Source organism: Leguminivora glycinivorella, chromosome 1 (assembly GCF_023078275.1).
Source record: "Leguminivora glycinivorella isolate SPB_JAAS2020 chromosome 1, LegGlyc_1.1, whole genome shotgun sequence".
Classification (NCBI taxonomy): Eukaryota; Metazoa; Arthropoda; class Insecta; order Lepidoptera; family Tortricidae; genus Leguminivora; species Leguminivora glycinivorella.
Window position 1 is genome coordinate 12,186,558 of NC_062971.1, and position 14,096 is coordinate 12,200,653.

Below are 14,096 nucleotides of genomic sequence, written 5' to 3' on the forward strand. Positions count from 1 at the left end.
ATAATGTGAAAGGGCTGTCAGTTTTCTCAGCGCCCAAGTCGTTCGTTGTCGCGCTGCTCGCGCTCATCTTATGCTGCCGTGGCGAGATATTGTCGACTCAGTCGCGAATTAGTACAAGGGGCGGAGAACTTTCGCACTGTCACAAAAAGGATGTATATTGTCTTTTTTTTATACTACGTCGGTGGCAAACAAGCATACGGTCCGCCTGGAAAGCGGTCACCGTAACCTATGGAAGCCTGAAACTAACCATCTTTGGCAATATACTTATGTAGATCTGTATTCATTGCCATGACAACTAATTATAATTATGTACCTTTAGACTCACCCAGATCCCACAGTCAAACTGTGTAAACAGTTTTGGGGGACATTGTATTTACATTTAAGTTTATATGTAAGATGTTTTATTAAAAAAAAAAACATACGCGTTGCCAACCCATTAGAAACTTCTACACTCCCTTTTGTCTCAGCTGTCTATGCCCAAGTCTCGTTTTGTCGCGCCGCTCGCGCTCTTCTTATGCTGCCGATGCCGTAGCGAGATATTATCGACTCAGTTGCGGAGAAGTACCAGAGACATAGGAGTTATGCACTTTAATCACAAATATGAAGTCGAAGGGCTATACCGGTTGCAAAGAGGATAGAAGTTATATATGTCTTTGACCGGTTGTCTAAGCTATCTATGCCAAAGTCTCGCTTTGTCTTGTCGCGCTACTCGCGCTCTTCTTATGTTCCCGGTGCCGTGGCGAGATATTGTCAGTTTCAGTCGCGAAAAAGTACTAGGAGAGGAGGGCAGAATTTGCGCACAGTACCACCAAAGTGCTTTCATTGGTCTCGTCTGTCTATGCCCAAGTCTCGCGTTGTCGCGCCACTCGCGCTCGTCTTATGCTGCCGTGGCGAGATATTGTCGACTCAGTCCCGGTGAAGTACCAGGGGTGCAGGAGTTACACAATGTAGTCACAAATATGAAGTGGAAGGGCTGTCGGTTGTCTCGGCTGTCTATGCCCAAGTCGCGCTTTGTCGCGCCACTCACCCTCATCTTATGCTGCCGTGGCGAGTTGTCTATTCAGTCGCGGAGAAGTACTAGGAGCGTAGAAGTTGCGCACAGTAGCCACCACTTGATTTTTTTGCTATCGTTGTGTCGAGAAAATTGTTACCTACTAAGAGCGACGAGTATACACTATATTAACTCCTTAAACAGTTTTTTGAAACTTTTTCTGTATGAAGTGTAGAAAAAAACACCTTTTTCTACTCGTCGACTGTAATCTGTCAATTAGGACACCACAGACTAAACTATAAGTGCTAACTTTTCAGTGTTGGATACTCTATGGCAGTTCCTACTCAACTATAATAATATATGTAATCTCATTATAGTTGACTTTAAGTTAACTGTAATAATTTCAAAAATAGAACATCATACAATTTCTATACTAATTTGCGATACCTGGCAAATTTTTCTGCATCTGAAATACATTTTTTTTTATTTGTCGCGTTATCGGCCAATCAGAGACGGTTATTACAAACAATTGGTTGCTAGGTAATTCGATGTTGATACAACGGTGAACGACGCTATTAACATTAATTTAAACTTGCATGAATGATGATATTTCCGTCCATTGATGATGATGATGACTCGTAGAAAAAGTATTGTATACAATAGTGATATAATTATGCTTTTCACTCTCGTATGTACCGTACTATTAGGCCACTCAGCAAAGCTTCGTGGCCTAAACATGGTACTCGACTGAAAAGCTTTGTATTATATCGCGATTGTATAAAATACTATTTTGATGCATCAAGCCGCCTACTTTATACACAAGTGGCCTACCTCGATGATTCCTCATGTATGCAAAGTTTTGCGTAATTTCCCCTAATTTGTCTCGTTTACCACAACCAATCCCAACCCAACGCTTTAGTGGACAGGACTCAGGCTCCAAGCTCCAGTCCCGAAAATTGAGCATAGCCTAATTAGTCTAGAGCCAATTTGGGCACAAGTCGTCTCCTTCACGATTTTCGTCGACATCTCTTCTAAATACCTAAAACAGGTATGCATATGTTCCTCGTTCTCTCCAGATTACGAATTGACCTGTTTTAGTTTAAGGAGGGGGGACGGGTCGAGAAAAAGGGGGGAAAGATGGCGACCGACCATCATAGATATTTATTCACATCTCGAGTCCTATGGCATCAATCTGTTCATGCGAGGTGTCATTTGAAAGCTTATTAAACCTACTTTAATTGTTTTCAAATAACTATACTCATAAAAGTAACCGTTTACGAAATATTTGAAAATATGTGTTTTTTTATCGCGCATGAATTGCACAAGTACTAGTAAAAAATGCGTCTAACTCAATAAACAATAACTTTAGCGCAATTGATGTTATTATAAAATTTTTGCGTCTATTCATGCTCTTTCTAAAAATGTAAGTTTCATTGGTTTATGATAATATAAAACCATGTAATTACGAATTTGGTTTAGCAGGAGTCACTCTGCCCGGTCGCATAAATGGGCGCTAACCGTAGTAAAGTATTCAATATTTTTGAGGTCCTATTTTACGGATCCATATGTGAGAGGTATCGTTTGAAAGATAATTAAACCTACTATAATTGTTTACACATAACTATAGTCATAAAGGTAGCTGTTTACAGAATATTTGAAAATATGTGTTTTTTATCGAGCATGAATCGCACAAGTACTGGTAAAAAATGCTTCTAAGTCAATAAACAATAACGTTACCGCAATTGATGTTACTATAAATTTACGCGACTATTCATGAGCTTTCTATAAATATAAGTTTTATTGGTAAGTGATAATATTATAACCATGAAATTACGAATTTTGTTTCGTAGTGGTCACTCCACCGGTCGAATAAATGAGCGCTGACCGTAGTAAAGTATTCAATATTTTTAACCGACTTCAAAAAAGGAGGAGGTTCTCAATTCGACTGAATGTTTTTTTTTTATTTTTTTTTTTTTATTTTTTTTTTGTATGTATGTTATTCGATATCTCCGAGAATCGTGGACCGATTTTCAAAATTTTTTTTTTGATCGAACCGGTATAACCCCGAGATGGTCCCATTGGCACCAAGTCAGGGTCTGATGATGGGATCCTGGAGAAATCGAGGGAACTCTTCAAATGTTATAGGCACATGTAATGTTTTTAGTCTATTTTTCAAAGGTACACCAGTATTTACGTCTGATGGTAATAATTTTATGTGGCTGAGCTGATGATGGAAGGTCAACTCCTCAATGGTTAGGAGTTTAAGGATAATTCTTTCACTACTGTACATGTATTCGGACTGATACATATAATATCATTAGGAACCACTAAAAATCAACAAATAAATAAACTTTTTAACAAAAAATAAAACCGCCTTCAAAAATAAGCGCGTTACAAAACACGGAGAAACTAAAAAGCCAAAAATAATAAACCTTTCAATTCAGATTTCTTATCGTATTGCAATAAGCTAAACATCCAAATTATAAACAAATCAATTATTTTTGGAGTCGGTACCAGCCTGTGTATGGTTGGGTGGGGCAAACAGGCAATAGCAAGGCGACGTACAGGTCTGGTACCGACTACAAAAATAATTGATTTGTTTATAATTTGGATGTTTAGCTTATTGCAATACGATAAGAAATCTGAATTGAAAGGTTTATTATTTTTGGCTTTTTAGTTTCTCCGTGTTTTGTAACGCGCTTATTTTTGAAGGCGGTTTTATTTTTTGTTAAAAAGTTTTTAAGTTCCTATCTTACGGATCCATATGTAAGAGGTATCATTTGAAAGCAAATTAAACCTACTATAATTATTTTTGAATAACTATAGTTATAAAGGTAGCAGGTTACAAAATATTTGAAAACATGAGTTTTTTTTCGAGCATGAGTTGCACATATACAGATAAAAAATGCTTCTAACTTAATAAACCATAACTTTACCGCAATTAATGTTGTATAAAATGTACACGAAATTTTATGCGCTTTCTAAAAATATAAGTTTTATTGGTGTATGATAATATATGACCAAGTAATTACGAATTTGGTTTAGCAGGGGTCACTGCTCCCTGTCACGATATTGGGTGCTGACTGACCGTCGCCAAATTTTCTACATTACTCAGATCCTATTTTACTGATAAATTTGTGAGAGGTATCATTTGAAAGCATATTATGCGTACTATCTTTATTTCTTATACTTCAAGTCGAAACTGTAGAAGTTTACAAAATATTTGATTAGTAATATGTGTATTTTACTGTGTATGAATAGCATTGGCATTGATAAGACACGCTTCTAGCTCAATAAATTATAGTTTTCCGCAATTGATATAATAACAAAATAAACGAAAAATGTATGACTTACACAAAAAATAAGTTTGGTTTGTATTTCATAAACAATTAATTTTAATTTGTTCAGCTCACCTACTGCGCACCATTATATAAATGGATGTCGACCGTCGTTGCCTTTTTTCATGATTTTTCAGACTTTATTTCACTGATCGTATATTCACAATAAATATAATTTATCACGTATCGAATTTACTTATATACTTAATTGATCAGTAAAATAAAATCTGTAAAATGATGAAAAAATTAAGGCAACGGCGGTGGACATCCGTTTATATGACGATGGACCGTGCGCAGTGGGTATGGTGGACAAATTAACATTAATTGTTTAAGCAAAACTAACAAAACTCATTTTTTGTAAAGGCCATACATTTTGCGATTCATTTCGTTATTATATCAATTGCGGAAAAATATAATTTATTGAGCTAGAAGCATGTTTCACTCGTATCAGTGCGAATGCTATTCATACACAGTAAAAATACACATATTGTCAAATATTTTGTAAACTTCTACAATTACGACTAAAATTATTAAAAAGTAACGATATGGCGCATAATATTCTTTCAAATGATACCTCTCACAAATTGATGGCTAAAATAGGATCTGATAAATACATAAAATTAGGCGACGGTTAGCACCTATTTACGTCACGGGGATGCAGTGACACCTGCTAAACCAAATTCGTAATTACTTGGTTGTATAATATCATACATCATTAAAACTTATATTTTTAGAAAGCACATGAAATGTCCTGTAAATCTGATAATAACATTATTTGCGGTAAAGGTATTGTTTATTGGTCATGCACCAAGATACAATCTTAAAAATTATGAAAACGGCAACGAAAATGGTCATCCATGTATATTACGGTGCGCAGTGAGTATGATGGATAAATTAACATTAACTGTTTATGCAATACTGACATCTTGACGTCTTGTTATATTTCTTGCACCTATTAGCTCTTATTGATCTCTGTTTGGCCCAAAGGTTAGCTGGTAGAGAATGCCTTTTGGTATTAAGTTCGCCTTTTGTACATTTTTTTTTACTGTGCAATAAAGTTTAAATAAATAAATAAATAAATAAAACTTATTATTTGAAAAGGTCATACATTTCGCCGTTTATTTTGTTATTAAGTATATCAATTGCGGAAAAAATATAATTCATTGAGCTAGACTAGAAGCATGTTTTACTCACATCGGTTCCAATGCATATTTTCAAATATTTTGTTAGCTACTGCAGTTACAACTAAAATTATTGAGAACTTATGATATTTAGTACGCATAATATGCTTTCAAAAGATTCCTGTTAAATAAAATAGGATCTGAAAAATATAGAAAATTTGGCGACGGTCAGCATCCATACGTGGCCGGGCGCTGTGGCCCCTACTTAACCAAATTTGTAATTACTTAGTTATATAATATCATACACCAATAAAACTTATGTTATTAGAAAGCGCATGAAATTCCGCGTAAATCTCATACTAACATCAATTCCGGAAAAGTTGTTGTTTATTGATTTAGAAGCATTTTTTACCAGTAGGTACTTGTGCGACTCATGGTCTATAAAACACATATTTTCAAATATTTTCTAAACAGCTACCTTTATGACTATAGTTATGTATAAAAAAATATAGAAGGTTTAATTAGCTTTAAAACGATACCTCTCGCATATGGATCCGTAAAATAGGACCTCAAAAATATTGAATACTTTACTACGGTCAGCGCCCATTTATGCGACCGGGCAGAGTGACTCCTGCTAAACCAAATTCGTAATTACATGGTTTTATATTATCATAAACCAATGAAACTTATATTTTTAGAAAGAGCATGAATAGACGCGATACTTTTATAATAACATCAATTGCGGTAAAGTTATTGTTTATTGAGTTAGACGCATTTTTTACTAGTACTTGTGCAATTCATGCGCGATAAAAAAACACATATTTTCAAATATTTCGTAAACGGTTACTTTTATGAGTATAGTTATTTGAAAACAATTAAAGTAGGTTTAATAAGCTTTCAAATGACACCTCGCACGAACAGATTGGTGCCATAGGACTCGAGATGTGAATAAATATCTATGATGGTCGGCCGCCATCTTTCTCCCCCCTTTTTCTCAACCCGTCCCCCCCTCCTTAAACTAAAACAGGTCAATTCGTAATCTGGAGAGAACGAGGAACACATCCATACCTGTTTTAGGTATTTAGAAGAGATGTCGACGACTTTTTGTAAAAGAGGTCGTTTGGTCCCTGACTAAATGAGCAACACCTGTGAATATCGTGAGTCTTCGATCCAGTCGCGACGAAGTAGTACTAGCAGCACATACACAAACTAAAAGTAAAAGTCATCAGAATCAATTTTCTTAACTACTAGGGACTGAGAAATTCTAAACTTTCAACGAGCAATAAGTGACATTCATTGTGGGGTGGGGTATCAGAATACCACCGTAAACGTAAATCAGTGCAACAATGTTATGTTAAATGTACCAGGACATTATAAAATGAAAGCTGTGATGAATTGCGGTACGATGTATCAATGACGTAACCCTGCGATACCAAAGAACTAGGAGCACAGTACAGGGGAAGAGCTTCTATAACTTTTAGACGACGCTGTTGTATACCATAAAATTAAATAATTAATTGCATAAATTATTTTGATCAAATTGTTTCCGTATGATTATGCTAGATTATGCTATAATTTTAATAATATACTTTTGTATAACAATTTAATACGTTCACTTGCGCCATCTATTTTAAACAGCGGGAACTACTTCGTTACACTAGTTGTTATCGTATCCGTAAATTTGTATTCGGGCACTAACTTTCATGGTTCTCGAAAACCTAAATAGATGGCGTTGTCCTACAAGAAGCGAAATTCATCAAACCTATTAAAGTAGTCAATTATGATACTGAATAGTTACTCAACGAATTCGACACAGGTGGGATTTTTATTTCTGACCTATAGATAATAATTCTGTGTTATAGTCATAGCACAAACTTTTCTCAGTTTGTTATTTTGTGCCTGTGACTGTGAGTAGGAATTAAAGTCCAGTTTTTAGGTTGAAAGTTTCGCTCTCTCATTAAGCAAAATGTAACAGTTTTCGGACACAACAAAGTAGCTTGCAGATAAATAAATAACACCAAGTAGAAAAATGTTCAAACCCGTGTCTTTGTATAGTAAAGAGAATGGATATATGTATTCTCAATATATGTATACTGTATATGTTTTCGCCTTTTATAAGGTAAACTACAATAAAAAAGCAGTTGTTATTAGCGGATAGTTGGTATGTGAGTAGACATCAAAACCATTTGCAATCTATTCTACAGATTTATTTAAACTTTTAAGAGATTTTGTATACATAAATATCCAATAAAAATATTATACACTTTTAGTCGTTTCTTACAAAATGATAATAGAGAAAGAAATATGAGATTCATGAACATCAGTAAATAACATTGCGTTAGGACGGATTTTTTTATATTTTTTTCTTACACTAATGTCACACTTTTATTTATATCAATGTCTTTTACAGTAAAATTGGTTTGCGGGCATTTTAAAAACGCTCAGTCAATAATGAGTTAAGAGTTACAGATGTAGTGCGAAAAGGGTTTCCTTCGTATTTTACCGGAAACGTTCGTATTTGTCATGCTAGTTCTGTCAATGTCAGTTCATCTTGTACTGAGACTAAGGGTCCCCCCACATCTAGCGTCTCGCGAGCGTCGCGTCGGGCCAACTGTATGGAAAAAGACGTTGCGCGTCGACGCGGCGTCAGGCTTTGCCCATACAGTTGGGCCGACGCGACGCTCGCGAGACGCTAGATGTGGGGGGACCCTAACTGAAATAGCATGACACGTTTGGACGTTTTCGTAACAATAGGAAGGCAAATCTTTTCGCACTATATCTGTAATTAAATATTGTCTACTAGTCTAATAAATGCTGACTATTGTCAAGTTTAATTGCCTTACTTATCTCATTTTATATTATGTATAATTCACATAGTGTTAAATTATGCTAATAGGTATAATCTTTCACAAATACATAAATACAGTATAAAGTAACATTAAAGGACGGACAAAGAAGTCTTTAGATTTTTTTAAAGTACTGAATAGTAAGAATTATTATCTTAGCTACAACTTGTCAAGTAATTTTGATAAGCCTGCCAATTTGCCAGTGACTTGTCGTACCGCTAACGCCGTCTAACGGATAATGTGATACTTGTACTTCACAAAAATATAGACAATGCTGAAAGATAAACCGCTTACAGTAACTTGAAACAATCAAGATTACTAGAAAGCACATTATTTAATGTATGTATCATCATCATCATATATATGGTCTTGGAATGCGAAGTTCGATATTACTAACGCCATCTAACGGCTATATTTCAAAAAATGTATTCAAACTAATCAAACAATAAAATTCATATTACGCTAAGTTTCCATGGCAAGCCATGGCAAAACTGTCTTGTTTTACCTGTGTGTATGATGTCTGCTTGCAGCAAATTGCCCTGGTTAACTACAACAACAGATCCCATACTGAACAGGCAGTATGTAAGTGGCCTTACTCCAAAGTTTGTGCAAGAGTAGCATACACAGACTTTTGTGCCAAAATGTCTTGGAATTATTCTTCAACCAACATCTCTATATTAGGCGATTGCATTTCTAAAATTATTTGATACTGGGACAGGACACACAGCCAACAGTAGATCTGAAATGAAGATGTGAAAATATTAATTTTGAAACTAGTTCAGAATAATGTAATAATAATGTTACTTGATAGCGTAAACGACACGGAAAATGTTTGTAATTGTTGTTATTCAATTTTTTCATATTATTATTCACCTTACATTGCATGTCTGAGTGGTGTCAAGAAATGTACTAAAACAAAAGACATTACTACAACAATTAAAAAGTTAAAATGGCAATGGGCAGGTCACACAATAAGAGGGAAAGAAAAGTGGTCTAAAACGATAATGTACTGGTTCACTAAATACAAAAAGAGGAAACGTGGCAGGCCAAGAAGAAGATGGGAAGATGAGATAAAGCATGCAGCAGGAAGTTCCTGGACTACAATAACAAAAGACAGAGACAAATGGAAGGAGTTAGGGGAGGCCTTTGCCTACAAAAGGCATACAGACAAAAACTAGGAAATATAATATATTATGAATGTCAACAACAAAATGAAATGTAACAAAACGTCTGAAATAAAGGCTATTTTATTTTATTTTTTATTACATTGCATGTCTACTCATGGTAGAAACTTAAGAGCTCTCATTCATATTCATATAGGTGTTTTTGTGATAATTGCTAAAACAGGGCATCTAGCCAAGAGGCCAATTGTTTATGCTCCAAGCTCCATAGCAAAAGAAACTCCAATGTTTCTGTCACACTATTAAGAAGAGTGATAAAGAAATATGACCACATTTGCTACTGCTTGATCAATTGGTATCATGGCTAAGGCCTCTGGTATATATTTTTTATAGTTATTGTATTGTTATAAGTAATATAAGTAGTGTCCCTTATTTAACCTCATGTACCTATTTTTTTAACCCTTAAATGCATGGTGTAGGATGCATCCTACATAACCAAAACATGGTTAGTGTTTGAAATCTAGATAAGTATGTATTATGTTTGACATTTAGAGTCATTTGCACCTCTAAAGTAATTTTAGACTTTTTTTTGTATTTGTATTTTTTATAAAGTATATGATGTTTTTTTTTTAGAAAGTATATGAAAAAGGAGTGGAAGGGTCAGTTGGTAGTGGAAGACCTAGGCGAACTTTTCTTGAGCAAATCGGGGAAATATTGCAAAAAGGCCAGGTCAGAAGTACTCGAAACCGACGAGCGTGTATGAGAAACGTTATGAAAGTGAGTGAAGCGAAAGTGGTTTGTCAGGATCGTAGTAAATGGAAATCCGTGATCTCTGCCTACCCCTCTGGGAAACAGGCGTGATTGTATGTATGTATGTGTATTTTTTATATTTAGTGTAGTTCTTGGTTGTAATTCGACATTTAGAGACCTTCTACATCTCTAATTAATTGTATAGAGTTAACTTTAGTTAGAACTTAGAATTAGTATAATAATAGTATCAATTGTAATTTCAATTTAATTTTAAATATTTTCTAAATATGTACATGTGACGTGTAAAAGTGCCCCTGTGGCCTATTTGCTGAATAAATTATTTTTGATTTTTGATGTTCTTGTATGATTTAGCAAGAACAACTAACGCATTTTCACATTTATTAACGATTTGTTGGTAAAACTGAATATAAAAAAAGTTATGAATGTTTTTAACCCAAATGGCGGCAATTTAGAAAAAGTTGAATATTGAAGGTTTTCTTCGACTGTGTTTAGTGGTTTTTAACTAAGTAAGTAATTATTTTCTATTACAATTCTGTAACTCATTTCATAACGATTTTACTTTTACAAACTTTAATTAAGGTCTCAGCCAGAAAGTAAAGAATATTTACATATTTGATCTTGTAGGATCTAGCCTACATTATGCACTCCCGGCACTTAGCTATTACTATCGGCACTATCATCATAATATTGGATTGTCACGTGATATACACACGTGTGCAAAATTTCAGCTCAATTGGTTAAAGATAACTGCCTCAAAATTGAGTTGCAAGATTCCACCCGAACAAATATAGGTACATATTTAAATATTTACATATAGTTACAGTGCAAATTAAATAAAAGCTTTTAAAAAACGCGAAACCTGGTTTTGGTTGCATGGGAGTGCATCATTTGGGAAACGACGTGTTATTATATTAATTACGTATATTACAAGCACATAATTTCGTAAATGTTTAATTCGTACCTACAAACATTGCGGATTTCAGATGTGTCATAGGCCGTGTATAGTATAGGGCTATTTGATTTTGCGGGGAGTGCATAATGTAGGATGTATCCACATTTTGGATAGTAGTACAAAATTCACCCAAATTATGTCTTTAGATTTTTTTTCGTATTTTTCTCGTGTTTTTTACGCCATTAGGTATCCACATTTTTTTTTTGAATTGGAAAAAAAAAATCATGCATTTAAATTAAATTAAAGTGACTCCATTACTTACATTGTAAGCCATGAACAGGAAATCAACCAGGGCAGCAAATGTTGCATCCAACTGTAACATAAAGAAATAATATTATGAATTAAATAAACTATGCACACAAAAAACCAATTTTTTTTTATTATATGGGAAGTTCCATAGACCTCTGCAACTGGGCCTTAATTTGCATTTTTATACAAGATACACAATAGATATTAGCCAATCTGCCTGCAGTCAGGGGTGCAACACTGGGCTTTTTGGGGAAACTCAGGAAGGCTCCGCTTTGAGCAATTATTAGGGTTAGCAAAACTTAAATGTCATAAGGTTCTTGGGTAAATCTGCTATTTGCTGTCTTTGTAATTTTGTCCCATCACACAAACAACAAAAGTAATGTAGTACAAACTACATTAATTTTGCCAGAACTCTTCAACATTATGTTATTTGTTTATAACTGTTATAAAAATGTTTGCTTGAATATTATAAATATCATAAAACCAGGTGAAAAGTGACCCAAGTAACTATATCCATAGCAACAAGGGACACAAAGAAGATGAATAATTAATAAATAACTTACATAAATGTAGTAGCCTCCTATTAGCCACAAGCCGAAGATAAATTGGAAGCAAATGATGAGTCCCATGATGATCAGCCAGGGCAGTATGAGACCTCGCATCCAAATGTTAATACCAATTACCTGAAAATACATTACAAAACCATTTCATATTTAAGTAGAATTATTAGGAAAGGTGACTCAAGTCAAAAAGACTATAGTTTAATGTTACTAATGTTACTATAACACATTCACTGGACATTTGCCAGGTGCCACACTTTGCTGTGTGTTACAACTTATAAGCGCACATGTGAGTTCAACCACCTATTCATTGTCAAGAGTATTAAAGTTATTAAATATTAAAAATTAAAATTTTGAAGAAACCCCGACCGCAACATAGTAGAGCGATTTTCATGAAACATGGCTAAGAACACTCCCGACTAACTCAGCTTTCAGACAAAAAAAACTAAATGTAAATCGGATCATCCGTTAGGGAGCTACGATGCCACAGACAGACAGACAGACAGATACATCAATATAACACCCCGGTGGTTTTTATTTATTTATTTTATTTATTTAAACTTTATTGCACAAAAATACACAAAAATGTACAAATGGCGGGCGGAATGTCGTTTCTGCGTTGGGGGTTAAAAAATGTGTCAGTGTCTAAGGCACAGTGTGAAAGTAACAAAAACGCATAATATATTTATGACATTGGCATTTTCCACAGATTTAAATGACTAAAAATTAAATTAAACAATTGCAATTCAAAAACTAGCTCATTTGATTAATTACCTAGCCTCAGGAGTTAATGAGGGTCATACTAGTTTGTTTAACAAAAGCAACTGCTAAAGGACCATGTAACCGTGGCAGAAATTTTCCTTACAATATTGGTTCCTCATAATGCTTTACTTCAGCATAAACCAACTAAGAAATATTCAAATTATATTCCTCCTTTGCCAGCAAAATATGTGAAAATAGTGAATTTAATACATACCATCCAAATTGAAGATATTATCAGGAGTCCCAGAATGCAGATGAAAATGCCTCCAAAAACTTTCATAGCTGAAACAAAACACATACTTGCTTGAGATTTGGCAAAGTGAAATTGTCATTTTGCACATACAAGAATACATATTCTACCAATTTCAACATAATAATGTCAGCGCTTAATAAAGTCACTAGTAACACGCTGAGATGAGGCCACTGGCCATTTCGTGGCACTGTCATTTGTCTTGCCTGTGTTCATAAATAAATATTTATTCCATTCTATAGTAACAGGATCCCCCAAATTAAAAAATGCAATAAGTACTCACATCCCCGAACATCAGCTTCAAACAGAGGATTCCACAGTTGTGTAGAGTCCCCGCCTGCTAACTGGTAACTGATGAATGTGATCAGAACCACACTCATCGCAGCCGTGTACACCGCCACCGCCCGGCTGCCAGTCTTCACATTGGATGACCAAATACAGGGCGACCAACAAGATTCTAAGACGACCATCTTTGCTATTTCACCTACTGCTTAGAAATATTCTTCTACAAATTGATATCAGTTAAGTCAGTCGTGAATATCAGCCTTCTGAAATAATAGAAAGCATACAAAAATGTTGTAAACATTTAACTTGACCACACCTTGTTTGACAAATAACTTTCAATTTTATCTCCTCTTATAAATGAAAAGCTTATTGTATTCATGTTTCAGTAGCTATGTGAGTATTTATAAATTGATATATGATAAAAACGGTAAATTTTACCTTGTTTTTAACACAGAAAATTACTTTAAAAGTTTTTAGAAGCCTGCGAGACAAGCTCCGTTGTTGACAGATCGAGTGTGTACGTTAATACGTTTCGTTTCTCTTGTTTGTTCTTAGAGCAACCGTTATTTTTATTATGAATACATTTATAGAAATCACAATCTAATTGAAATTAATATTCTTCTTTTAATAATATTTAAAAAGCAACTTAAATGTTATTTATATCTATTTAAAGTGTAGATACTTTACTATAACACTTTCCAGAAAATGAAATTTCTACATCAACTTGAGTTTAAAAATTAACTTGAAAGCGTGCTTGGAACGAAACGTAAAATATCATCTCGTTTAACGCAAACATAGTTACGATTATGAATGTAGTAACAACTATTTATAAACAAAACAATACTTATAT

The 14,096-nt window shown here is 34.3% G+C and overlaps 1 protein-coding gene across 2 annotated transcripts; it reads right to left on the reverse strand.

Annotated features, from left to right (window-relative positions):
- Nucleotides 1-8,926: 8,926 nt before the first annotated feature.
- On the reverse strand, nucleotides 8,927-13,760 carry LOC125229426. Of its 2 annotated transcripts, none has more exons than XM_048134258.1 (6): nucleotides 13,685-13,760; nucleotides 13,245-13,509; nucleotides 12,926-12,993; nucleotides 11,953-12,072; nucleotides 11,403-11,453; nucleotides 8,927-9,035 (listed from the first exon to the last, which is right to left on the reverse strand). In XM_048134258.1, the coding sequence occupies exons 2-6, from the start codon at nucleotides 13,429-13,431 to the stop codon at nucleotides 8,949-8,951; spliced, it is 513 nt and encodes a 170-aa protein (XP_047990215.1). In that variant the 5' UTR covers nucleotides 13,432-13,509; nucleotides 13,685-13,760; the 3' UTR covers nucleotides 8,927-8,948. The 2 variants fall into 2 exon arrangements, with proteins under 2 accessions (XP_047990215.1, XP_047990224.1); XM_048134267.1 differs by having other exon boundaries at nucleotides 13,709-13,745.
- Nucleotides 13,761-14,096: the final 336 nt, after the last annotated feature.

What these genes read in the sequence shown, in the direction of transcription:
- LOC125229426 (XM_048134258.1), bottom strand. Translation starts at nt 13,431, where the DNA reads ATGGTCGTCTTAGAATCTTGTTGGTCGCCCTGTATTTGGTCATCCAAT. An exon ending in TAGGAGGCTACTACATTTAT is followed by an intron (nt 11,454 to 11,952) that starts GTAAGTTATTTA and finishes TTTATGTTACAG; the next exon opens with TTGGATGCAACATTTGCTGC. An exon ending in TCCTGTTCATGGCTTACAAT is followed by an intron (nt 9,036 to 11,402) that starts GTAAGTAATGGA and finishes TCTTCATTTCAG; the next exon opens with ATCTACTGTTGGCTGTGTGT.